This window comes from Triturus cristatus, chromosome 9 (genome assembly GCF_964204655.1).
Source record: "Triturus cristatus chromosome 9, aTriCri1.1, whole genome shotgun sequence".
Taxonomy (NCBI): Eukaryota; Metazoa; Chordata; class Amphibia; order Caudata; family Salamandridae; genus Triturus; species Triturus cristatus.
The window spans coordinates 1,146,961,256-1,146,985,454 of NC_140592.1; the positions used below are offsets into that span (position 1 = coordinate 1,146,961,256).

The 24,199-nt window shown below is 47.5% G+C and overlaps 1 protein-coding gene across 3 annotated transcripts in view; it reads right to left on the reverse strand.

Annotated features, from left to right (window-relative positions):
- Window positions 1-24,199, reverse strand: part of LOC146799520 (cytosolic phospholipase A2 delta-like) — a 146,669-nt gene that overhangs the window by 102,212 nt on the left and 20,258 nt on the right. Inside the window, exon 1 of one of the 3 annotated variants that reach the window (XM_085627087.1) lies at window positions 13,439-13,557. The exons of the other annotated variants lie outside the window; for them this stretch is intronic. Coding sequence (XP_085483213.1) covers window positions 13,439-13,483 — 45 coding nt within the window. The 5' untranslated portion in view covers window positions 13,484-13,557. Of the gene's footprint in view, window positions 1-13,438; window positions 13,558-24,199 lie in introns of those variants that run through there. 3 annotated transcript variants of the gene reach the window in all.

A 24,199-nucleotide genomic window follows, 5' to 3' on the forward strand; every position in this document is an offset into this window, starting at 1 on the left:
TAACAGTGTTCTGGAAATGACTCAGGAACCAAGATTTGTGGCCCGGCCCGGCCTCCGACGGCCACAGACGGTCCCGCCCTTGTCCCGGGCTTCTCCCGGCGTCGCCCGCGCGCGTCCCGCGACGCGGAGGGAGCCTCAGCAATTTATGCGCCTCCGGGCGCGCAGCTCGTTTCCACCCGGAAGTGGTACCGGGAACTCTGGGAGCTGTAGTCTCCCCCCACAGCGGCCAGCGGTAGCGATGGCGGCGGGAGAGACCAGCAGCGTGAGCAGCCCAGGCGAGGTGCAGCAAGAAGTGTCAGGGTGTCGGCGGCGTCAGGTGAGTGCAGTTTCAGGCCCCCAACACACACTGGGGGCCAGATTTATCAACATTTGGCACTACGCAGCAAGACAACTTTCTATGTGTTGTGATCTTTCAAAGTAAGCTACATGCGCCACTTTCATTCTGTCTCCATGGTTGCATTCTGTTGGACAGTTTGCTGGTGGAGTAACTGTGTGCTGGCAGCAGGAGTTGGTGGCTCATTCCTCAAGCTCAATAAAAGGCTTTAAATCTTACCTGGAAGCTTCTTCATAATACTGGCGACGAAGGAAACTTGCTGGGGTCAAGTTGCCACCACCTCTACCCATTATCGACGAACCCACGGCGAACCCACGGATGACTTCACCTCACGTCAAGTTGTAGTGAGACCTGTGAAGCAGTGTCGTTCCACCGCCATCGACGAACCGCCTCCAATGATTCCCATCCCATTCTGATGATTTTTGCCAATCTGGGACATTTTTGAAGCTTTTCTCCGGTTTCTGCGGTGTGTAGCTCGAGACATAGCTCGAGACGTGCTGAACCTCGTCACACGTCTTCACGCACGTCACGTACATCCGAATTACGTGCGTGCTTGCCGCCATTTTGTTTGTCACTGTTACCCTGACAACCACACACACGGAGACTCATCGGAACGTCAGCATGATCAACTGATCATCGCATATTGGGAACAAGCATTTACAATGCAATGGTCTCGGCATTGGAAAAGTTAGAGCTATTGGCATTGCTCATGACATTATTTTTGTTTTTAAAACATGTAAAGAAACGGCATTGTTATTTACAATGTCAATAGCTTAATCAGTGTGTGTGTGTAGATGGCTCTGTGTGTGGGTGCAAATGCAATGAGGGAGACAATAGTAGTGCCACACCACATTCACAACCTATGAGACCCCACAGAATGCAGGTTTGAGAAATGGCTGCATCACTTTCCAAAACATAATTTTTTCCAATGAAGATTTTGCAAATCGAACAGCACAAAGCATCCTCGCTCTCAATGGAACAGCGCATGTTGCCGTTCACAATCTGTTACCCACCACCTTGAAACACTGAATAGTTGGGTTCGGATCGGAAGGCCGGGCAGGGGCAGGTAGCATCGCAAAGTAAAGTAAATGACCGCCCTTGTCCTACACTTGCAGCGTCTGCCGCACCACCACTGCTTTCCGGGAAACACGTCCCATTAGAAAAGTAGGTCACCGTGCCGGCGTCAGATTCAGCCCCGCCTCTGCACGCGCCCCGCTGCTGCAGCATTACAGTGAATCACACGGAGCGCCAACAGGCACCTGATTAACCCCGGCTCGAGCCCTCTTGTTTACATCTGTCAACAGGAAGCCGTCACCGCCGGCTGCGCTAAGTTCCATTCAGCACCTTTCATTATCACAGGACGGTTTTACATTGCTGGTGCCGTAAATGAAATGTACTTGCATTTTGTACGCGTCAATGAAACATGGAGTGATGGAGATGCGAGATTCCAACGCATATGTGGACATTTCGAAAATTTCAATAAATATTTTTTACGTTTTATATATTTAAAGATGAAGTATATCAATTTAGAGTTCATTTATCATTTACTCCTTTTTTATTTGGCGTTTTTGTTTATCACATTTTGAAACAACTGAAGTTTAAGAGTGTGGATAGCAGGCCGAGGGACAGCGAATTTGCATAATCCGATCCATAGCCCGCGATCGCCGTGACAGCAGCTTTTTTCCCATCCTCAGGCTGGAAAGGCAGCAGTTTCCTCAAGACTTTAAGGTGAAAAAACACATGGGGATACTACAGAGGAAATCTGATTCGCGATAGAGAGAGCATTATCGGTTTTTTTCTACAAGGCTTTTTACCATGAAAGACTGCATGGGTAAGGAATCAACTTCTGTTGGCCGGTATGTGTCCTGCCAAAGATCGGATTTACCAATGATGATTAAAACTTCCGTTTTGTCTGTTCAGCTTCAATTTCCATCCAGTTTCGAATAAACTACCTTGACTGGCTCGTGGAGAGCTCCTGCTTTCCACAACAAGTAAAGAGGAACAAGCCGAGGGCACCGGAAGACACCACCGCCTTTCTCCGAGGCGAAGCAGAAATGCCTCGGAGAAACGCAGTGGCGTTTTCGGATTCGGGGGCGTGTTTTTCTTTTTCTCTCCTCTTGCCATTGGCTGGAGGAGATAATTAGAAAAGTAACGAAAAAACACGCCCCCGAATCCGAAAAGGACGGGGCCTGTTCGGAGTGACAAAGCCTCTTCTCCAATGGCTGGCCAGCATTCAAGAGGCCAGCCAATGGAGAAGAGGGGAGAAGAGGGGCGGGTTCAAGCCCCTCTTCTCCAAAACATTAAATCTCCGACTTCCGGTTCTGCCTTCGGCAGACCGAACGGTCCTCGACCTAAAAACTGAGAAATTCAGGTATTACTCCACCGATTTCCAGTAAAAGCTGCCTTTGCCTACATCTGGATTAACAGACAATTCTGATACACATTTTGAATGTTTTTTCTACCTACTACTTTGTTAAAGACTCTCTTATTTTCGATCTACGTCATACCAAACCTCTTAAAAAAAAAAAAGTATTACAAACTGTTCTCACGATTATTTGTTGATTACACTGCCATCTAGTGACACGTTTGAATTGTGCATTGTTCTGCTCTTACATTTATCTCAACATTGACTATTCTACAACTGTTTGGCAAATAAGGAAACGGCTAACACTTTATTGACTCGGTCTTCTAGTGACCAACTTGAAAAGTATATTGCTTGTTTGTCTCATACATTAATTCAATACCGTCAAATCTGCAAATTGTTTAGCACAATTTCTCTTCCCTTAACTGCACAATTGTAGTACTTTTCACCTGTGGTACTTTTCACCGAATAAGTCAACCACCTCCTTTTCTCTGTGAAAAAGGCGAACCGCTTTTACCCTGGAAACAATGGAAGTTATTATTTGATTTTTATCTAGTTGCAATTGGTGGAGAGAAATTTTCAGCTTACAGGAAACAAGCAATCCTTCTCCATAACCTAGGGATTGAAGGACGCAATATCTATGAAAGCATTGGCGTAATTCCTATTGGTGAAGGAAGTGGTGAACCTTCAGATGTCTTTGATATGTCCATGAAAATGTTGGAAAAATATTTTGGACCGCGTATCAATGTTGTTTTAGAAAGACACAAATTCTTCATGAGAGTCCAGGAACACAATGAGAAAGTGGGCAACTATGTAGTGTCACTCAAAACTCTTGCTCGCACGTGCGAATTTGGTGATTTAACTGACTCACTGATTCGTGACCAACTTGTTAGATGTACTAACAGCTCCAGAGTGCAAGAAAAACTTCTTTCTAAAAATCCTTCACTCAAAGAAGCTGTAGCCATTGTTGAAGGAATGGAAAATACGTCTGGTTGGGTCAAAGAAATGAAAGCTCAGAAAACTACTTCAGATGACACTCCAACACCTAGCAGCATTCATGAAGTAACCCAAAAAGAATCTTGTAATTCTCATGAATCTGTGGATAGTGTTTCCAAAGTTGTCCGCGGTCCTAAACCAAGGACATTTTCAGACTTATCAAAAATGAAATGTTACAGATGTGGTAGTAACAATCATTCATCCAATTATCCTCAATGTTATGCTAGAAATACTACTTGTCTAAAATGTGGAATCAAAGGCCATTATGCAAGAGTATTCAAATCTGGGGGGAGGGTACGCACTGTTGAGGTCACACATGAGAATGTTGGAACTAATGTCTCAACCAAAACGACAATGTTAAGTGTAAGGAATGATGGTGCGGTAGATGCTGAGCATATTCATATGCCTGAATGTGACGTGATGATTGGGGATAAATTGTTTGTCGTTTTGGCTGATTCAGGCTCTCCATTTACCATGATTGGGAATGAAATTTGGGACAAGACTTTTCCTGATCTCGAACTGTTTCCTCCTGACATTAATCCTGTAAGTTATGGAGGTTCACATATAGATGTAACAGGTTATGTTATTTTGAAAATTCTTTTTAAGGGTAGAGAAACAATTGGGAAAATTTACGTGGCAAAACGTGGTGACAACCTCTTAGGATGGAGGCACCAAAGAGACTTGGGCATAATTTTGAACCCTAATGCTAGATGTCCCTCGGAACAAGTAATGTTAGTGGATCACAATGTATCATCCAATAAGTTCTTTGATTAGTTTCCCCAAGTTTTCTCTGATGATTTAGGTCTACTTAAAAATTTTGAGCACCAAATTATACTCAAGGAAAAGGCTATACCAGTAGTGCATAAAGTCAGAAAGGTTCCCAATATGATGTTGGGACCTCTTGAATGCGAACTAAAAAGATTTGTTTCCCACAATATCATTGAGGAAATCGAATCCTCAGAATGGTTGGCCCCAGTGGTTTTGGCACCTAAGGATGGAGGGAGGAGTATTAGGATGTGTGTGGACTTGAGAAGCCTAAATAAATGGATATGGGTCGATCGTCCACCCCTTCCTAATATCTCTGAACCGATTACCATACTTGATGGTGCAAAAGTCTTTAGTGTTCTAGATTTATCTTCCGCGTACCATCAAGTTCCCCTCCATCTGGATTCCAGACACCTCACATCGTTCGTCACACCACTGGGGACCTTTCGATTTATCAGAATGCCGTTTGGATTAGCCTCCGCGGCTGCTTGCTTCCAACGGATAATGAAATTGGTTTTGAAAGGAGTTCCCAATGTCATGTTTTTCCAGGATGACATTTTAATTCATGGCAAGAACGATTTTGAGCGCGATGCAACTTTGAGAAGCACTCTTCGCAAGCTGGCTGACAGTGGTTTAACCGTCAATCTTATGAAGTATAAAATTGGTGTGTCTTCTGTAACATACTTAGGGTATGTGATATCGGGGGAGGGCATTCAACCGAAGTTAGACTTAGCTAAAGTATTATTGATGCTCCAACCCCAACGGACAAGGAGCAGGTTAGGTCCTTTCTGGGTCTCGCAGAATTGTATTCTAAATTCATTCAAGGCTTTGCCTCCAGTGTTGAACCCATCAGAGTGTTACTAAGAAAAGGTGTGCATTTTGCGTGGTCCCCTGAGTGTGCCTCTGCCTTCAATCTTATCAAGCAAACTATTGGCAAAATGCCTACCTTGGGTCATTTCGACTCCAAGAAGAAGACAATTCTTACTACTGATGTCAGTCTGAGTGGTCTTGGGGCTGTACTTTCACAAATGGAGTGTGGAGAAGAAGAGGTTGTGGCGTTTGCCTCCAGAGCCTTAAAAAAACCTGAACAACAGTACCCTTGCCTTGAATAGGGAAGCTTTGGCTATAGTGTAGGGTATCAAGCATTTCAAGTTTTATTTATGGGGCATTCCTTTCTTGGTTAGATCTGATCATCGGCCCTTAGTGCAAGTGTTCTCCTCTACTGAAGGTGAAAGACTTACTCCTAGACTGAAGCGTTGGAGTGAAGGTCTTGAAGAGTACAACTTTTCTGTGGAATATCTCCCTGGCACGGCCAACATAGTGGCAGATTGTTTGTCAAGATTGCCCGTTGAGCACACTGAGAACTTCATTGACAATGATACTTCCTGTGTTGCTTGGTTTAAGGAGTCTACCATTTCAGAAGATGAATGGGAGAGTTCCAGACTAGAGGATCCCTTGTTTCCTACATTAACACGTTTCGTTATTGAAGGTTGGCCGAACAGCAAACAGTATACTCCCCTTTTGGGCGGTCAGGTGTGAACTCACCCTTTTCAATGGACAACCCATGCGGGGAGAAAGAGTGATTCCTCCAGAAGGACTTAGATCAAAGTTGATTAATTTGGCTCATGAAGCACACTTATGAAGAGGTCTTACTAAGTCTCGCTTGCGAGAAAGGTACTGGTGGCCAAGAATGGATGGACAAGTTGAGAAAGTGGTTAAAGAGTGCTTTGAGTGTGGTTCATGTGATAAGTCCCGAGTCATCAACAATCCTCCACATTCTCCTGTTGATGTGCCCAAGGAACCATGGGTTAAACTGGGTTTAGATCTGTTGGGTCCTTTCGAGCTATTAGGCCCTGGTGACAGATTTGTGATCCTTTTAGTGGATTATTCTTCCAAATGGGTCTCCACCAGGTGTGTCAGTTCGGTGAGTACTAGGGTGGTGATTGATTTTCTTAAGTCTGAATTTGCCACTGAAGGAGTTCCCAAGTACATTGTAACAGACAATGGTCTCCAGTTTGTTTCACAGGAAATGCATGAATTCTTGAATGAGTATGGTATAATGCATCAGAGAACTGCTCTATATTCGGCTCAAGCCAATGGATTGGCAGAACGCATGAATAGAGCAGTCAAGGCATGTGTGCAGAGAGCTATGGTGTCGAGACTGCCTTTAAAAGGAATTTTGAGAGACACATGGTGGGCTCATCGCACCACTGTTAACTGCATTTTGCAAAGCTCCCCCTTTTCAAATATTGCGTGGCAGGACCGCTCCATCTAAGCTTAATCCTAATTGGTTAAAAGGTTGGAGAATGGGTACTTGTCAAGAGACCACGCTGGCATGGGAAAGGAGCTTCTGATTACATGGGACCATTTGTTATTGTTGCAGTTTACAAAAATGTTGTCACTGTACATGATGGTGGTAAATGGAGTATGTCTCGGTTGGTGAAGTTTCAAGGTGATAAATCTATGTTTCCATCTGTTCTGCTTGGGTTTTCGGATCAGATAGAACCCGCTCATCAGAGCCTCACTAACCCAGCCAGAACGTTACCCCCTCCCTAGAACCTATTTACAATCCTGCAACCACATATATCTACCACCTAAGGACAGGGGATTCCTACTATGCATACCAAGACCTCTTATAATCGGCGGCCTCGCGATCCCATACGGATCCAGACCTCTCTGCCCATACGACAGTATCACAAGTGGCGGCCTCGCGATCCCACACGAATCCAGACCTCTCTACCCAGACGGCAGTCTCACAAGTGGTGGCCTCGCGATCCCACACGAATCCAGACCTCTCTACCCAGACGGCAGTCTTAGCACAATCGGCGGCCTCGCGATCCCATACGAATCCAGACCTCTCTGCCCATACGACAGTATCACAAGTGGCGGCCTCGCGATCCCACACGAATCCAGACCTCTCTACCCAGACGGCAGTCTCAGCACAACCGGCGGCCTCGCGATCCCCTACGAATCCAGACCTCTCTGCCCATACGACAGTATCACAAGTGGCGGCCTCGCGATCCCACACGAATCCAGACCTCTCTACCCAGACGGCAGTCTCAGCACAAGTGGCGGCCTCGCGATTCCATACGAATCCAGACCTCTCTACCCAGACGGCAGTCTCAGCACAATCGGCGGCCTCGCGATCCCCTACGAATCCAGACCTCTCTGCCCATACGACAGTATCACAAGTGGCGGCCTCGCGATTCCACACGAATCCAGACCTCTCTACCCAGACGGCAGTCTCAGCACAAGTGGCGGCCTCGCGATTCCATACGAATCCAGACCTCTCTACCCAGACGGCAGTCTCAGCACAATCGGCGGCCTCGCGATCCCCTACGAATCCAGACCTCTCTACCCAGACGGCAGTCTCAGCACAGTCGGCGGCCTCGCGATCCCACACGAATCCAGACCTCTCTGCCCATACGACAGTATCACAAGTGGCGGCCTCGCGATCCTATACGAATCCAGACCTCTCTACCTAGACGGCAGTCTCATACGACAGTTCATCCTATGATCACCATAACATACAAAAAGGGAATCAGTCTCACTATTCATCAGATCACACAAGGATTGCCAGTTCGAGCATAGCCTGTTCTCAGGTTCGAGGGGCTCCTCTTTCCCTTATTCAGTTACCACTTACCTGATCAGGGTTAACATCTGTTCATGTAGCCGCAGCTGACTAGAAGAATAGGCTACCCTCTTATACAAGAACACGCAGCACATGTTGGTTCACTACAAACTGGGTACTTTATTACTCATTACATACACAATCACATAACATTACGATATAACACATAACCTGCAAAGAAAAGTGAAAGATTAAGTTGTACACTCTAATAAGAAAGGGTCGACATCACCTTAGTAGTATGTAGCCTGCACTCAGTGGTCATCTAGGTTCCCTCCTCGTCTGTGCCTCGGCTCGCCTGGAATCACCCTTCTCCGAGTCACTGGGACCTCTTCCTTATCGGCTACTCTCTCCTCTCTGGCTATTCTGCTAGGAGAGCATCTGTCTCTCGGTTCTTCTCCGCCTTTAAGATGGCGTCTGTCTTCCCTGGAATAAGTAGTAGCTTTTCTGCTAACGGCTAGATGCCGCCTACGGACTGAACATGTAACTGCCTCAGACTTTCACTAATATAGAGGTGCGTTTCCTCATGGAAAATTCCGGCCTGTAACCTGCCGCCCACCAAATTCTTGTACCTCCCCGTACCAAGGACACGTTCCCAGCCGGCCGGCCTGATGTAGTGTCTTCGGCATGAAGAAAAATACAATCCTTCGATAAGGGCCGGCCTGAACCGGTTCTCTCCAAGCGAATAACACCTCATAACTAAAACATTACATTTGACCTAGAAGCATCCCAAGCTGCCGGAGCAGAAAAAAAGATGGAGTCTCTCCCGTTTGAGGCCTACCAGGCCTGAATTCAGCACGGCTCCATGAAATACCCTCACTACAGGACAGGTTATCCCTAATACTAACGAATCTATCCCCTAGGCTATGTGTGCGAGCCCTGATCTATGGGGAAGAGCACAGAATCATGTCGAAGTGCCTAGTAAATAGGCTCCATTCACTACTCTAACCCTTAGACTTGAATGATAAGAGACTGAAGTCACATTCCATCATTGTGCCACACAAGAAGGCCGGGAAAAATCGAGCAGAACACCATCATGTCCAGATGTATCACCTGCTTCTGATGGCTTTCCCAACAGAGACTCTTCATCTCACCCTCCTAGATCACGTCATCTTCCAAAAAGGTATGAGGATTATGAAATGTCTTAATTCTTTCATCAAATGCATTACTTCTACTGGGTATAATTATATTTAATTTGCAATGTTTTGTAACTTTTGTGCAAGTTGTTTATTAACTTTCTACAGTTTCTTTTGTTGTTCTTATTTTATTCTGCCTTCCTTTTATTTCCTCTGTAAGGGGGATGTGTTGTGATATTTCAATATACTCTGCATGTGCCGCTTTCATTCTGTCTCCATGGTTGCATTCTGTTGGACAGTTTGCTGGTGCAGTAACTGTGGGCTGGCAGCAGGATTTGGTGGCTCATTCCTCAAGCTCAATAAAAGGCTTTAAATCTTACCTGGAAGCGTCTTCATAATACTATTCTACACTACGTCAAACGGAGAGAGCAGGAATGAGCCATAATTACTAACATATAGTGCCTTCCTGCTCTCTTTGCGCCTGTGCACTTGTGGCTGACAATCGCCAACGTAGGCACCCTTGTGTCATGGTGCAAGGGTGTCTGCATTATATGCAGGATTGTTTTTGTATAGAAAGGCACCTTTCTGCACAAAAACAATCCTCAGGGGCATTTTCCGCTTTCTGTGTGTGCTGCATAGAAAGAGGAAATAATGAGGAGAAGGCGTAGCATTTTGACACATTCCCAGGTTTACTAATCTTAGCAGATCTGGGAATGCACCAAAAACAATAGGTGGAGGCGTGGGAACCCCCCCGCTCGACCGGTAGAACGCCTTCCTAATGCCTTGCGCTGCCTTCCATTACTCCAGATTTACTATGCCACAGACAGCCATGTAAGATGGCTCTGTGTGCGATTGTAAATCTTATTTAAGGGCTTGTATCGCCTTGCATGACATAAGGGCGATGAAAGCTCTTGATAAATTTGGGCCTCAGTTTCACACCAAACTCACAAGAAAATGACATATCGAGTTTCAGCGTAATACTAAAACTTGGGAGAAAATATTGTACTATAATATTATACACAGGGAAAATATTGCATGGGCATAGTGAAAGGAGATTCAGGAACCTCTACAAACTGTGTAAAGACCAAAAACTGGGAATTTAACAAATGTTTCCATATGTAATAATAAGTTTGCATTCTCCTAGTCTTTGTTCAAAAACGGAAAAGGAACTGATTTTGCATTGTGCACTCAGCTGCGGCTCCTCCGCTAAGTCGGAGGGGCATCACCCCACTGCTTTCCAGCATTGCAAAAATGGAAAATTAAAATGATAATGCAATGCTATTATCATTTTAACTTTCCGTAGTGGCTCAGTTGTAGGTGCGGGCGGGGCGGGGCTGGGCAATCAAGAGCAGGGGGAGCAGTGGTGAGCTCTCTCTAAGTGCGCATGACAATTTGGCCGGCCGTCTTGGGCCAGCCAAACAGTCATGCGCGCTTAGCATGTTCTCCACCAGGCGGTATTGCACAGCCTGGATGAAGAACATGCACAGACTCCCAAATCATGGTGCTCAGACCAATCACGGCGCTGCTGACAGGGTTAGGGGAGCCTGTGTGCTTCCTGCTTCCAGGATTCATCAGGAAGAGAAGCAACAACAGAAGAGAGACAGCAGCCATGAAGATGTAAGTGTCATTTATTTTTTACCGCCCTCCACCGCCCCACAACCCTCACCCCGCCATCTCCGATCCATGCCAGCCACCACTGTGTGCACTTCTCACCTACAGCAAGCCTCTCAACAGAGGGTGAGAGGGGTGATTCTGCACTAGGCCTTGCACTATTTCAGGACCCCCCCCGCAAAGGTGCAGCACTACTTTTTTAATAGATTTTAAAGCAAGGCATCCATCATGGCTAATACCAGTAGACGGCACCAGACACTGTGAGTTTGCTTACCCAAGCCCTGCAAAAACTTGTGGCATGCTGATCTACAGACGGCAAAGACAGAAGCCACTGCCCCCGAGAATAGCAAAGGACAAGCAATTGGTTGGATCACAATTTAAGCAGGTAATTACTTGACCCCCACTTTCCTTCAGTAATTCTTTAAGGACACACTGAGAATCTACCATAGTCCACCTACGTATAAACCCCTTATTTTTTGGTGTGTGTTAATGGGGGATTTAAAACAGTGACAGCATATCACACATCTTTACCAGAATTGGGGGAGAAGGACAAAGGATAATGGTCACTTAAACAGTTTGGCACTATGACAGACTCAATGGCCTGTGGCTTGTAAAACTGGGAAAGTGCAATTAAATCTATGAGACTACCATGCCCTCTACCTGGAAAAGAAATGTGCTCTGCGTCTAGATGTAACATAAAGCGACCCCTTATTCAGTATCGAATTAATGATATCACCCCAAGGGGTGGGCACGCCACCCCACCCCAGTTTGGGCAGAGTCATTTAGCTCTGTCAGGCTGGTTCCAAGTTGTTTGTTGGGGAGGGATGGGGTTGTTGATGTGTTTGCGCAGGGGGTCGGAGATAGATGGGAGGGCAAGTTAGGTGGCTGATAGGGTGCTAAAAACAACAAAAACTGCACGTTAAAAACGATTAGAAGCGCCTTAAGTGGATTCACAGGCGCCAACTACGAGAGGTGTTGCTATTTGCAGGACTTTTATGCAGACAGTTCTTTTCACCCCTCTGAATACTGGTGCGCTGGGACTGAGCCCAGCTTGCCGATGCCAAAAACCGACACTGCTGGCTACAACCACAGGGCTCTTCCATGCACTTGTGGTATAATCAGGGCCACTGGAATTATGCGATTGTGCTGCTGCTGTGATTTGTGCATGATTATAGATTTGCTGCATTTGCCACATAATCCATCATCTGCCGCAGAATCTGCAGATTTCAACAAAACAACATTTTGTTTCTAGCTCAAACTGTTCAAAAGTTAATAAAAATGCAGGAACGTAGGCTGCCGCACAGTTGAAGTCCCTTGGCAAAGCTGGACTGGTCACCTTTCTGTTGCTTATTACTACATTTGGGTATTAAATTGATACAATGAGGTGCAACCAATGCTCCAACAGTGTTACCAAGTTTAACAAGCATTGGCATAGCCAATAGATCTCGCCTTTGGGACCTTATAAGTGTTTAGCCATGCAACAGTCGCATAACTAAATACTTATAAGGTCCCAAAAGTGAGACCTATTGGCTATGCCAAGCGGCCTTGCGGCCGGGAAAGTGAAAGTGATCGCAATTGCGATCAAACATCAAAGCGGCCTTGCGGCCGCGAAAGTGAAGGTAATCGCGGTAAAACGTGGCGCGCACGCTCGCGCACATGCATTGTAGCTCTAGGCTGGCCTGGTAGCACTTTTTGGAGCCGTCTCAATAAGTCTCGCCAGACCAGCACATGCGCTGGGTCGGGCGAGACCTAAAAATGACTAAATAATGAAGTGATACTATTACAAATGTGCCGCATTATGCTGCATAATTTGCCTTTTCTTGCAGCATATTGTACTCAACCCTATGAATAATTTGGCCCTCTCCTGCTACATAATTCCAGTGGCCCTGGGCATAATGATCCTCGTGCATGGCTGCTTGCAGAAGTCCGGATGACGGAAAGACGACAGGCAGTAACGCAAAGCAGTGTAGAGAGACGACAGCAAAAGCACCCCACTCCTGGTACCAAAATGTAGTGCAGGGGAAAGTAACAGGAACACTCGGAAACGTCCTCTGCTAAAATTCAACGTTGCTTTATTTGAGTACAGCACATAAAGATATATCGTAGGGAGCCCAGGGCAGGAACAGCTGCAGGAACAGGAGAGAAGCAGCAACTGCCAGAGCCAGCATAGAACGAAACATGACACAATACGGGTTCTATGAACAACATTCCGAAAGTTAAAGAAACAGTAATATCATAACTTACCACAACTACAAGCAGATATACAAGAATGACTGGAAATGACTGACACACCGAAGTAGAATGAGGCGGGCCAACCACGCCACATGCCCTACATGTTTCAAAGTTTTAGGGCTGCCCACCACACTTGTAATCTCTGACTGGGAGCAGACAAACGGCCTCCTGGAGACTGTGAGGCACACACAGCGCTCGGCCCAAGTATATCCTCAGATTCTGGGCAAATCTCAGCCTTTTGTTAAACAATCTGACTTTGAGTAATGTAGCCCGGGCGCCCCTGTTTAAATGCACGTCAATACCTTTGGGTTTTGTTTAACTACAAACTCTCAGTGAACACCACATGGCTGCTCAACTGCACGCAAATAAAAAATCCACAAAAAGTTAAGTAATAAGTATATTAATTACAGCTTAAAGTGAAAATAGGCACCTACCAGCCTGTATTCTTTTGAGCCTACGCTGTAACAAACACGAGACATGGCTCAGCTTCAGCTGCATAACGCTTTCAAGGAAAGGGCTGAAGAGAGCAGCGAGCTGCACCCCTCCTACAGCCCGCCCCCTCTCGTGATGGCTGGCAATTGTTGCCACCCACTACCTCCTTCTCCCTCTCGGCCTGCCCTGCCCCCTGCCGTTGAAATGAATAGAGTACTGCCAACTCCTCTCAGGGCCAATTTGTAAACGCCCGATAAGCAGCCATATCCACCGCATTCTAACTCAGCACACCCCCTGCCATGATGTCACTGCTGTAGCTTGTGCCTGCAGGTCGAAAGATGACCTCGCCCTGGCAGGCACATGTGCAGCAGGACATCTGCAGTTTATTACAGCTGCCTCATTAAAAGTAATAAATAGAGGAGCCAGCAAGTAGAAATTTATTTTCGGCTGCTTGGTTTTTTAAATTCATTTCTTGCCTCTCCCCTCAGGCTCAGGATGGCAGGGCAACGCCCCTTTTGCCCACTAACACCAGCCGTCCCTGCACTTCATTCAATAAACAACTACACATTCTAGTTCCAATCAGTGTCCTCCGTTAGCTGCACTTAGGAGACAACAGCTTTTTCAAACTAACTATCCCAAAATAAATGTTATATAAAAAATAAATATACCGTAATGTGTAATATCGTGGTACTTACAAACTACTCTGCTTTCAGTTTTCTTCTTTGTGATATCTCTTCAATGATTGGTAATGTATCCACTATACAGATCCGGCTTTAGCCCTGGTGGCTCCCGGTGTGACAATGTTTGTAGGCGCCCCCCGCATACGTAGTGGCGCTGGTGACCACCTCCACCACGGATTCCCTCACCACCACCTTTTAACGACGAGGTGTAGGTGTGACATGTCATCCATACTGGTAGGCAGTATACTTTAAGAGTGCTTGGCCTGGAGAAGCACAAACTCCGAATTGAAAATGGAACACCATGGTTCAGGCGTTCTGTTTAATAATAAGAATCGAGTTCTTTCCTCTAATCTATGCTTTGCAGCGTGCATGCAGTTCTTTTAAATTTGGATTTTAACTTATAAACTTAAGGTAACAAAAGGATGTTGCTTAGAAAAGCAGTAACCCACTGACCTATTTACATTTTATGCACTTTATGATCTGCATGGTACATGTTCATTGCAGCTGGCATATTAACCCTCTGTGCTATTTTATGATCAGTCAAAATCTCAACTTGACAAAACTCCGATCTCTCTCCAGGAGGAACATGAATCACCAGAGTTTTCTTGACATTTTTATTGTTGCCTGGAAATTGCTAGAGGCAAGGAACACGGCAGCAGGGGCTTTTAACCCCTTCAATGCTCATGACGGAGCGGTGCAGTCATGAGCATCGGTTGGCCTGTGCTCATGACGGAACCGCTCCGTCATGGCACCCACCCATGGGGGAAGCGCTGGTGCTCCCCCCATGGGCAGCCCATCAACACCCCCAGGCAGGAATGGCAGCACCCCTGACCCCCCTCCTCAGCGATCCTGTGACGTCAGCATGCACAGCGCTCGCCGACGTCATCAGGAAGTGCTGGGACGCCTTGAAGCCATTTGCTACCAGGCGTCCCAGGGAGGAGGAGGTAGGTTTTGGTCTCCGGTGGGGCCAGGGGGGCAGATCCATATGCCTTGAGCCATCGGGGGAGAGGAAACAGTGTTTCCTCTTCCCGATGGCCCAATGCAGGGCATTCCTGCTGCACGATCTCGCACAGCGTCGCGATCGTGCAGCAGGAATGCCCCACTAGACACCAGGGATGTCTTTTTTAAGAAAAAGGAAGCGACCCTTTGGGCAAGGGTCGCTTCCTATGGGGGATAATTATTTTCAAGACTTTTCTGCCCCCCCTGGGGACAGATCACCCGATTTTTGGGGCGTTTCTGGCCCCAAGGGGGCAGAAAACCCCACTAGACACTAGGGATTTTTTTAATTTTAAAATGGAAGCGACCCCTTGGGCAAGGGTCGCTTCCTATGGGGATAATTATTTTTAAGGCTTTTCTGCCCCCCCCGCCCGATTTTTTGGGACGTTTCTGGCCAGGGGGGGGGTGGGGCAGAAAATTTGGAAGAGACCCCTTGGGAAAGGGTCGCTTCCAGGGGCCATATTTTTTTGTCAAAGTATATTCTGCCCCCCCGGGAGCAGATTGGTTTGTTTATTTGGCCTTTCTGCCCCTGGGGGTGGGGGCAGAAAACCCCACTAGACACCAGGGAGTGTTTTAAATTTTAAACGGAAGCGACCCCTTGGGCAACGGTCGCTTCCTTGTGGGCCTTCACTTGCAAGTGAATAGTATAGTTTTTGAGTATATAGATCTTTGTGATAAAGGCACACATCTCTTTTTACTTACTTTTTTTGCACAGTGTTGGTTGTTGTTGACTTGTTTGTGCAATCTCCTTCCTTAGAAAGGATAATGGGTAGCTGCAGGATTACTGCTCAGCAGGTTGTTGGTATGCTTTTTGAGTCTTCCTCTGACCATGGTTCAGAGACTGACTCTGCATCTGAGGCAGAGGACGGAAAGGAAAATTCAGGCACTGAGTTTTCTCTCCACATGGAATCATCAGATGATGAAGCTACTCTCAGTGCGGATGAAGGGCCTGTGTTACAGGAGGACATTGATGTGCCGATAGTGCGGCAAGAGGCATCTGGGCTGCAGCCTGAGGCTACAAGACTTCCCGTTGGTATAGTGCAGCTGCAAGGCATCTGGGCTGCAGCCTGGAGCTGCAAGGCTTCCTGTTGAAAGTGCTGACCTCTGGGTTGCCACAGGCATGGTGCAGCCGGCATTGCCAGACTTTACTGGTGTTCCAGGGTGTAGAGTGAATACAGAAAACGTTTTGACAATACATTTTTTTCAGTTGTTTATGGACGATGTGTTTTTGGCAGAGATTGTTGAGCAGACTAATTTGTATGCTGAACAGTTTTTGAGGGACAACAGTGCCAGCCTTAAGCCCCATTCTAGAGCTACCCGGTGGACTCCCACAAATCTGGAAGAGATGAAGAAGTTCTTTGGTTTAACTTTTTTGATGGGCTTGCTAAGGAAGCCATCAATGTCTTCATATTGGTCTACTAGTTCCTTGATGGCAATGGCTATATTTCCGGCAGTCATGAGTCATGATAGGTATTTGCTTCTGCTTTCGATGCTGCCTTTTGTCGATAATGGTTTAACGTTGCCACGAAATTACCCTGAGTGTGGCCGTCTTTTTAAGATTCGGCCTGTCATTGATCACTTTGTAGATCGATTTTCTGAGATCTATGCTCCAGGGAAAGAAATAGCAGTGGATGAGTCTTTGGTCTTGTTCAAGGGCCGCTTGGTTTTTAGGCAATACATTCCTAGTTAGAGGGCACGCTATGGAATTAAGCTGTATATGATGTGTGACAGTAGGACTGGATATGTCTCTAATTTCAGGGTGTACACCGGTAAGGAATCCAGGATTATCCCACCTGGTTGTCCGTCCACTTTTGGAGTGACTGAGAAAATTGTGTGGGAACTTGGTAGAGGACTTTTTAACAAAGGTCACCATTTATATGTAGATAACTTCTAAACTGGTGTGCGTTGTTCAGGGAATTGGCCAAAGTGGACACTGTTGCTTGTGGCACAATCCACTCTAACCGTAAAGGTTTCCTTAAAGAACTAGTTTGTCAAAAGCTTGTGCGGGGACAGTGCAGTGCGTTGCGTGGCGAGGAACCTCTAGCTGTGAAGTTTACATGCTGACTACCATCAATGATGAAAGCACTTCACCTGTGACTTTTTGGGGTCAGGTTGCTGAAGCGCGCAAACCTGTGTGCATTTTATACTGTAATAGGCACATGCGTGGTGTTGACAGGGTAGATCAGAAGTTGGAACCTTACGCTGCTCTTCGTAAGCCTTACATTTGGTTATAAGAAGTTGGCTATCCATCTTTTCCACTTGGCAACCTTTAATGGTTTTGTTGTATTCAAGGATTCTTGTCCTGAGTCAAAGATGACTTTTGCGAAGTTTTCGGAGCCTGTAATAGGCAGCCTTGTTTTAGTGGAACAGGCAAGTGATCCTAGAGTTGGAGCAGTGGAGGATGTGGCTAGATTGAAAGACGCAGAGTGGGCTAAAGAACGGTGATGGATCAAACCCAGATCTGTTGACTGGGTGTGAGTGTTTGATTGGTTCTGATGCTCCGTCCATCACCACCCCCATTTGTACCGCTTTGTTCGCCATAAGTTGGCAGGGTATGCTCAGACGTGAGTCCCTTCCTCACTTTGCCACTGGATTCAAGCAAGCCTGGCTGAAGACGGCTGAAATGCCAGAAACCGGTCCTAGGAAGCTTGTTTCCGGTCCAGGGAAGGCATGGCTTGGCAGTTCGGGCTGGACTGTTCCCATGAGGCACCGGGTCAGACTGATTTGCATATGACCATGTCTGAACTGGGGTGGCAGAGTGGGCTAAAGAACGGTGATGGATCAAACCCAGATCTGTTGACTGGGTGTGAGTGTGTGATTGGTTCTGATGCTCCGTCCATCACCACCTCCTTTTGTACCGCTTTGTTCGCCATAAGTTGGCAGGGTATGCTCAGACGTGAGTCCCTTGCTCACTTTGCCACTGGATTCAAGCAAGCCTGGCTGAAGATGGCTGAAATGCCAGAAACCGGTCCTAGGAAGCTTGTTTCCGGTCCAGGGAAGGCATGGCTTGGCAGTTCGGGCTGGACTGTTCCCATGAGGCACAGGGTCAGACTGATTTGCATATGGCCATGTCTGCACTGGGGTGGCAGAGTGGGCTAAAGAACGGTGATGGATCAAACCCAGTTCTGTTGACTGGGTGTGAGTGTGTGATTGGTTCTGATGCTCCGTCCATCACCACCCCCTTTTGTACCGCTTTGTTCGCCATAAGTTGGCAGGGTATGCTCAGACGTGAGTCCCTTGCTCACTTTGCCACTGGATTCAAGCAAGCCTGGCTGAAGACGGCTGAAATGCCAGAAACCGGTCCTAGTAAGCTTGTTTCCGGTCCAGGGAAGGCATGGCTTGGCAGTTTGGGCTGGACTGTTCCCATGAGGCACAGGGTCAGACTGATTTGCATATGGCTATGTCTGAACTGGGGTGGCAGAGTGGGCTAAAGAACGGTGATGGATCAAACCCAGATCTGTTGACTGGGTGTGAGTGTTTGATTGGTTCTGATGCTCCATCCATCACCACCCCTTTTGCACCGCTTTGTTCGCCAAAAGTTGGCAGGGTATGCTCAGACGTGAGTCCCTTGCTCACTTTGCCACTGGATTCAAGCAAGCCTGGCTGAAGACGGCTGAAATGCCAGAAACCGGTCCTAGGAAGCTTGTTTCCGGTCCAGGGAAGGCATGGCTTGGCAGTTCGGGCTGGACTGTTCCCATGAGGCACAGGGTCAGACTGATTTGCATATGACCATGTCTGAACTGGGGTGGCAGAGTGGGTTAAAGAACGGTGATGGATCAAACCCAGATCTGTTGACTGGGTGTGAGTGTGTAATTGGTTCTGATGCTCCGTCCATCACCACCCCCTTTTGTACCGCTTTGTTCGCCATAAGTTGGCAGGGTATGTTCAGACATGAGTCCCTTGCTCACTTTGCCACTGGATTCAAGCAAGCCTGGCTGAAGATGGCTGAAATGCCAGAAACCGGTCCTAGGAAGCTTGTTTCCGGTCCAGGGAAGGCATGGCTTGGCAGTTCGGGCTGGACTGTTCCCATGAGGCACAGGGTCAGACTGATTTGCATATGGCCATGTCTGAACTGGGGTGGCAGAGTGGGCTAAAGAACGGTGATGGATCAAACCCAGATCTGTTGACTGGGTGTGAGTGTGTGATTGGTTCTGATGCTCCGTCCATCCCCACCCCCTTTTGTACCGCTTTGTTCGCCATAAGTTGGCAGGGTATGCTCAGACGTGAGTCCCTTGCTCACTTTGCCACTGGATTCAAGCAAGCCTGGCTGAAGACGGCTGAAATGCCAGAAACCGGTCCTAGGAAGCTTGTTTCCGGTCCAGGGAAGGCATGGCTTGGCCGTTTGGGCTGGACTGTTCCCATGAGGCACAGGGTCAGACTGATTTGCATATGGCCATGTCTGAACTGGGGTGGCAGAGTGGGCTAAAGAACAGTGATGGATCAAACCCAGATCTGTTGACTGGGTGTGAGTGTTTGATTGGTTCTGATGCTCCGTCCATCACCACCCCCTTTTGTACCGCTTAGTTCGCCATAAGTTGGCAGGGTATGCTCAGACGTGAGTCCCTTGCTCACTTTGCCACTGGATTCAAGCAAGCCTGGCTGAAGACGGCTGAAATGCCAGAAACCGGTCCTAGGAAGCTTGTTTCCGGTCCAGGGAAGGCATGGCTTGGCAGTTCGGGCTGGACTGTTCCCATGAGGCACAGGGTCAGACTGATTTGCATATGGCCATGTCTGAACTGGGGTGGCAGAGTGGGCTAAAGAACGGTGATGGATCAAACCCAGATCTGTTGACTGGGTGTGAGTGTGTGATTGGTTCTGATGCTCCGTCCATCACCACCCCCTTTTGTACCGCTTTGTTCGCCATAAGTTGGCAGGGTATGCTCAGACGTGAGTCCCTTGTTCACTTTGCCACTGGATTCAAACAAGCCTGGCTGAAGACGGCTGAAATGCCAGAAACCGGTCCTAGGAAGCTTGTTTCCGGTCCAGGGAAGGCATGGCTTGGCAGTTCGGGCTGGACTGTTCCCATAAGGCACAGGGTCAGACTGATTTGCATATGGCCATGTCTGAACTGGGGTGGCAGAGTGGGCTAAAGAACGGTGATGGATCAAACCCAGATCTGTTGACTGGGTGTGAGTGTTTGATTGGTTTTGATGCTCCGTCCATCACCACCCCCTTTTGTACCGCTAGATTGAAAGATCGCCACTTTCCTGATCACAATCCTCCCACACCCTCAAAAGACTTTCCCAGTAGGAGATATAGAGTCTGTTGGCGAAGAGGTACGCGGAAGGAGACTCGTATGTACTGCCCCGAGTGTCCTTCTAACCCTGGGCTGTGTATGCCTGCTTGTTTTAGAATGTACCACACGCAAAATAATTTTTGGGAGCATATATGAGTGGTAAAGTGAACTGCCTGGCCTCTATTGTTTAATATTTTTTGTTCAGTTTCAAGGTTGGGATTTGTGTAGTGTATTTAGTTTCAGATTTTGTGTTAGTAGATTTGTATCTATTTGCAATTTGTTTGTGTTTCCTTATTTGTATAAAAGATCCTAAATGTGATGGCGGTGTGCTTGGAGTGGTGCTTGGCTGATGGTGTGCGTAGACTGGTGCTTGGCTGGTGGTGTGTTTGGATTGGCTCTTGGCAGGCGGTGTGCATGGACTGGCGCTTGGTTGGCGGTGTGTTTGGACTGGCGCTTGGCTGGTGGTGTGTTTGGAGGGGCGCTTGGTTGGTGGTGTACGTTGACTGGCACTTGGCTGGCAGTGTGCATGGACTGGCACTTGGCTAGCGTTGTGCGTGGACTGGTGCTTAACTGGCTCTGCGTGTGAACTGGCACTTGGTTTGCGGTTTGCAAGGACTGGTGCTTGGCTGGCGCTGTGTGTGGGCTGGCGCTTGGCTGGCGGTGTGTTTGGATTGGTGCTTGGCTGGCGGTGTGTGTCGACTGACGCTTGGCTGGCGGTGTGTTTGGACTGGCGCTTGGCTGGCAGTGTGTATGGACTGGCGCTTGGCTGGTGGTGTGCATGGACTGGCGCTTGGCTGGTGGTGTGTGTGGACTGGCGCTTGGCTGGCGGTTTGCCTGGACTAGCGCTTGGCTGGTGGTGTGCGTGGACTGGCGCTCGGCTGGCGGTGTACGTGGACTGGCGTTTGGCTGGCGGTGTGTGACTAGTGACTAGCTGCTGGTCACTACAAACACTGCTAGTCAAACGCCACTCCACGCAATCCGTTAGCTGGTGTGGTTGCTGTGTCAGAAATGTGGGCGTGTGAAAGTGATGGGCCCTTGAATGGCGCTGTCTGCTGGTGTAAGTGTTGTAATGTGCTGGGCCCGCGGTTGGCGGTGTGAATGGTTTTGTATGTGTCACACGTATGAAAGGTGTATGAATGGCCTGTAAAGAGTTTGGTGCCTTGACATGGCTTTACAGCTCACGAGCTGTGAGTCAATGGTTCAGGTTCTCGTACTTTCAATTATTAACAGTGCATTAAATTTTTGTGAAATCTCTGGTTAATACAACTATATATACTGAACCATCACTCACCCTCGTGCCAAATCCAACCAGTATGTATGTGTGCTTGAGAAATAGGTGGTTGAGCCCGGGGCCAAAATCTCAGGTGCCCGCCCCCACCCCCCCCCCCAACAAACAAGGTAGTTTTCTTATAGGTAATTTTGAAGTCTCCACAGTACGATTCGGGCCATTTCCTGTTGCAGCCACCCTGCCTACCCACACAAGTGAGGTACCATTTTTATCGGGAGACCTGGGGGAACGCTGGGTGGGAGGAAATTTGTGGATCCATGCAGATTCCAGAACTTTCCCACACAGAAATTTGAGAAAATGAGATTTTTTCAGCGAAAATTGAGGTTTGCAGGAGATTCTGGGTAGGAGAATGTTGGGGGACCCAAGAAAGCCATACCTCGCTGGACTCCCCCGGGTGTCTAGTTTCGAGAATGTCTAGTTTCCAGAAATGTGTGGGTTTGGTAGGTTTTCGACTTTCGCAAATTATCGCGAAAATGTTAAAAATCTCCGCAAACAAGCGGAAATATCGCGAAGATGCGGAAGTTTTTTTCCCGCCCGTTCGCGATATTTTTTGCATGGTTGCGGGTCGCTAACTTACCCCTGTGGTTGCTCGCGGGCGCGGCCATCTTGTTTTCAGTTGTCTCGCGGTGCATGATCGCGAGAAAAAAGACGTGATCGCGCGACAAATGTGTGGGTTTGGTAGGTTTTCCTAGATGGCCGCCGAGCCCAGGGCCAAAAACTCATGGGACTCCCCTTGCAAAACCAGGTTGGTTTGTGATAGGTAATTTTGATGCTGCCTCAACCATTTTTCTCTGAAGACTTTGGGGAACGCTGGCAGGGTGGAAATTTGCGGATCCACGCAGATTCCAGAACTTTCCACCACAGAAATGTGAGGAAAATGTGATTTTTTGGACAATTTTTTAGGTTTGCAAGGGATTCTGGGTATTAGAACCTGGTGAGAGCCAGTAAAGTCACCCCATCCTGGATTCCCCTGAGTGTCTAGTCTTTAAAAATGTATAGGTTCGCTAGGTTTCCCTAGGTGCCGGCAGAGCTAGGGTTCAAAAGCTACAGCTAAGCAGTTTGCTAAAAAAGGGTCATTTTTCACTGTGAAATTGTGGTGTGTCCACGTTGCGTTTTGCACCGTTTCCTGGGTGGGCACCAGGCCTACCCACACAATCGAGGAACCATTTTTATTGGAAGACGTTGGGAAACGCGGGGTGGGTGGAAATTTGTGGATCCACACAGATTCCAGAACTTTCCACCACAGAAATGTAAGGAAAATATGTTTTTTTTTACAATTTGTTGGGTTTGCAAGGGATTCTGGGTAACAGAACCTGGTGGGAGCCAGTCAAGTCCCCCTATCCTGGATTCCCCTGGGTGTCTATTTTTCAGAAATGTATAGGTTTGCTAGGTTTCCCTAGCTGCCGGCAGAGCTAGGGTCCAAAAACTACAGCTAGGCACTTTACCAAAAAAGGGTCAAATTCACTGTGAAATTGTGGTGTGTCCACGTTGCGTTTTGCACCATTTCCTGTCGTGGGCACTAGGCCTATCCACACAAGTGAGGTACCATTTTTCTTGGAAGACTTTGGGGAACACGGGGTGGGTGGAACTTTGTGGATCCACGCAGATTCCAGATCTTTCCACCACAGAAATGTGAGGAAAATGTGTTTTTGTGGACAATTGTTTAGGTTTGCAAGGGATTCTGGGTAACAGAACCTGGTGGGAGCCAGCCAAGTGACCCCACCCTGGATTCCCCTGGGTGTCTAGTTTTAAAAAATGTATAGGTTTGCTAGGTTTTCCTAGGTGCCGGAAGAGCTAGGGTTCAAAGACTACAGCTAGGCAGTTTGCCAAAAAAGGGTCATTTTTCACTGTGAAATTGTGGCGAGTCCACATTGCGTTTTGTACCATTTCCTGGTGCATGCACTAGGCCTACCCACACAAGTGACATACAAGTTTTTCTCTGAAGACTTTGGGGAACGCGGGGTGGGTGGAAATTTGTGGATCCACGCAGATTCCAGATCTTTCCACCACAGAAATGTGAGGAAAATTTTTTTGGGGGATAATTTTGTAGGTTTGCAAGGGATTCTGGGTAACAGAACCTGGTGGGAGTCAGTCAAGTCACCCCATCCTGGATTTCCCTGGGTGTCTATTTTTCAAAAATGTATACGTTTGCTAGGTTTCCCTAGGTACAGCAGAGCTAGGGTTAAAAAACTACAGCTAGGCACTTTGCCAAAAAAGGGTCATTTTTCACTGTGAAATTGTGGTGTGTCCACGTTGCGTTTTGCGCCGTTTCATGTCGCAGGCACTAGGTCTACCCACGAAAGTGAGGTACCATTTTTCTCGGAAGACTTTGTATAACGCGGGGTGGGTGGAAATTTAAGGATCCACACAGATTCCAAAACTTTCCACCACAGAAATGTGAGGAAAATGTTTTTTTGGTGACAATTTCAAACGTTTGCATGGGATTCTGGCTACCAGAACCTTGTGGGAGCCAGTCAAGTCACCCCATCCTGGATTCCCATGGGTGTCTATTTTTCAAAAAGTTATAGGTTTGCTAGGTTTCCCTAGGTGTCGGCAGAGCTAG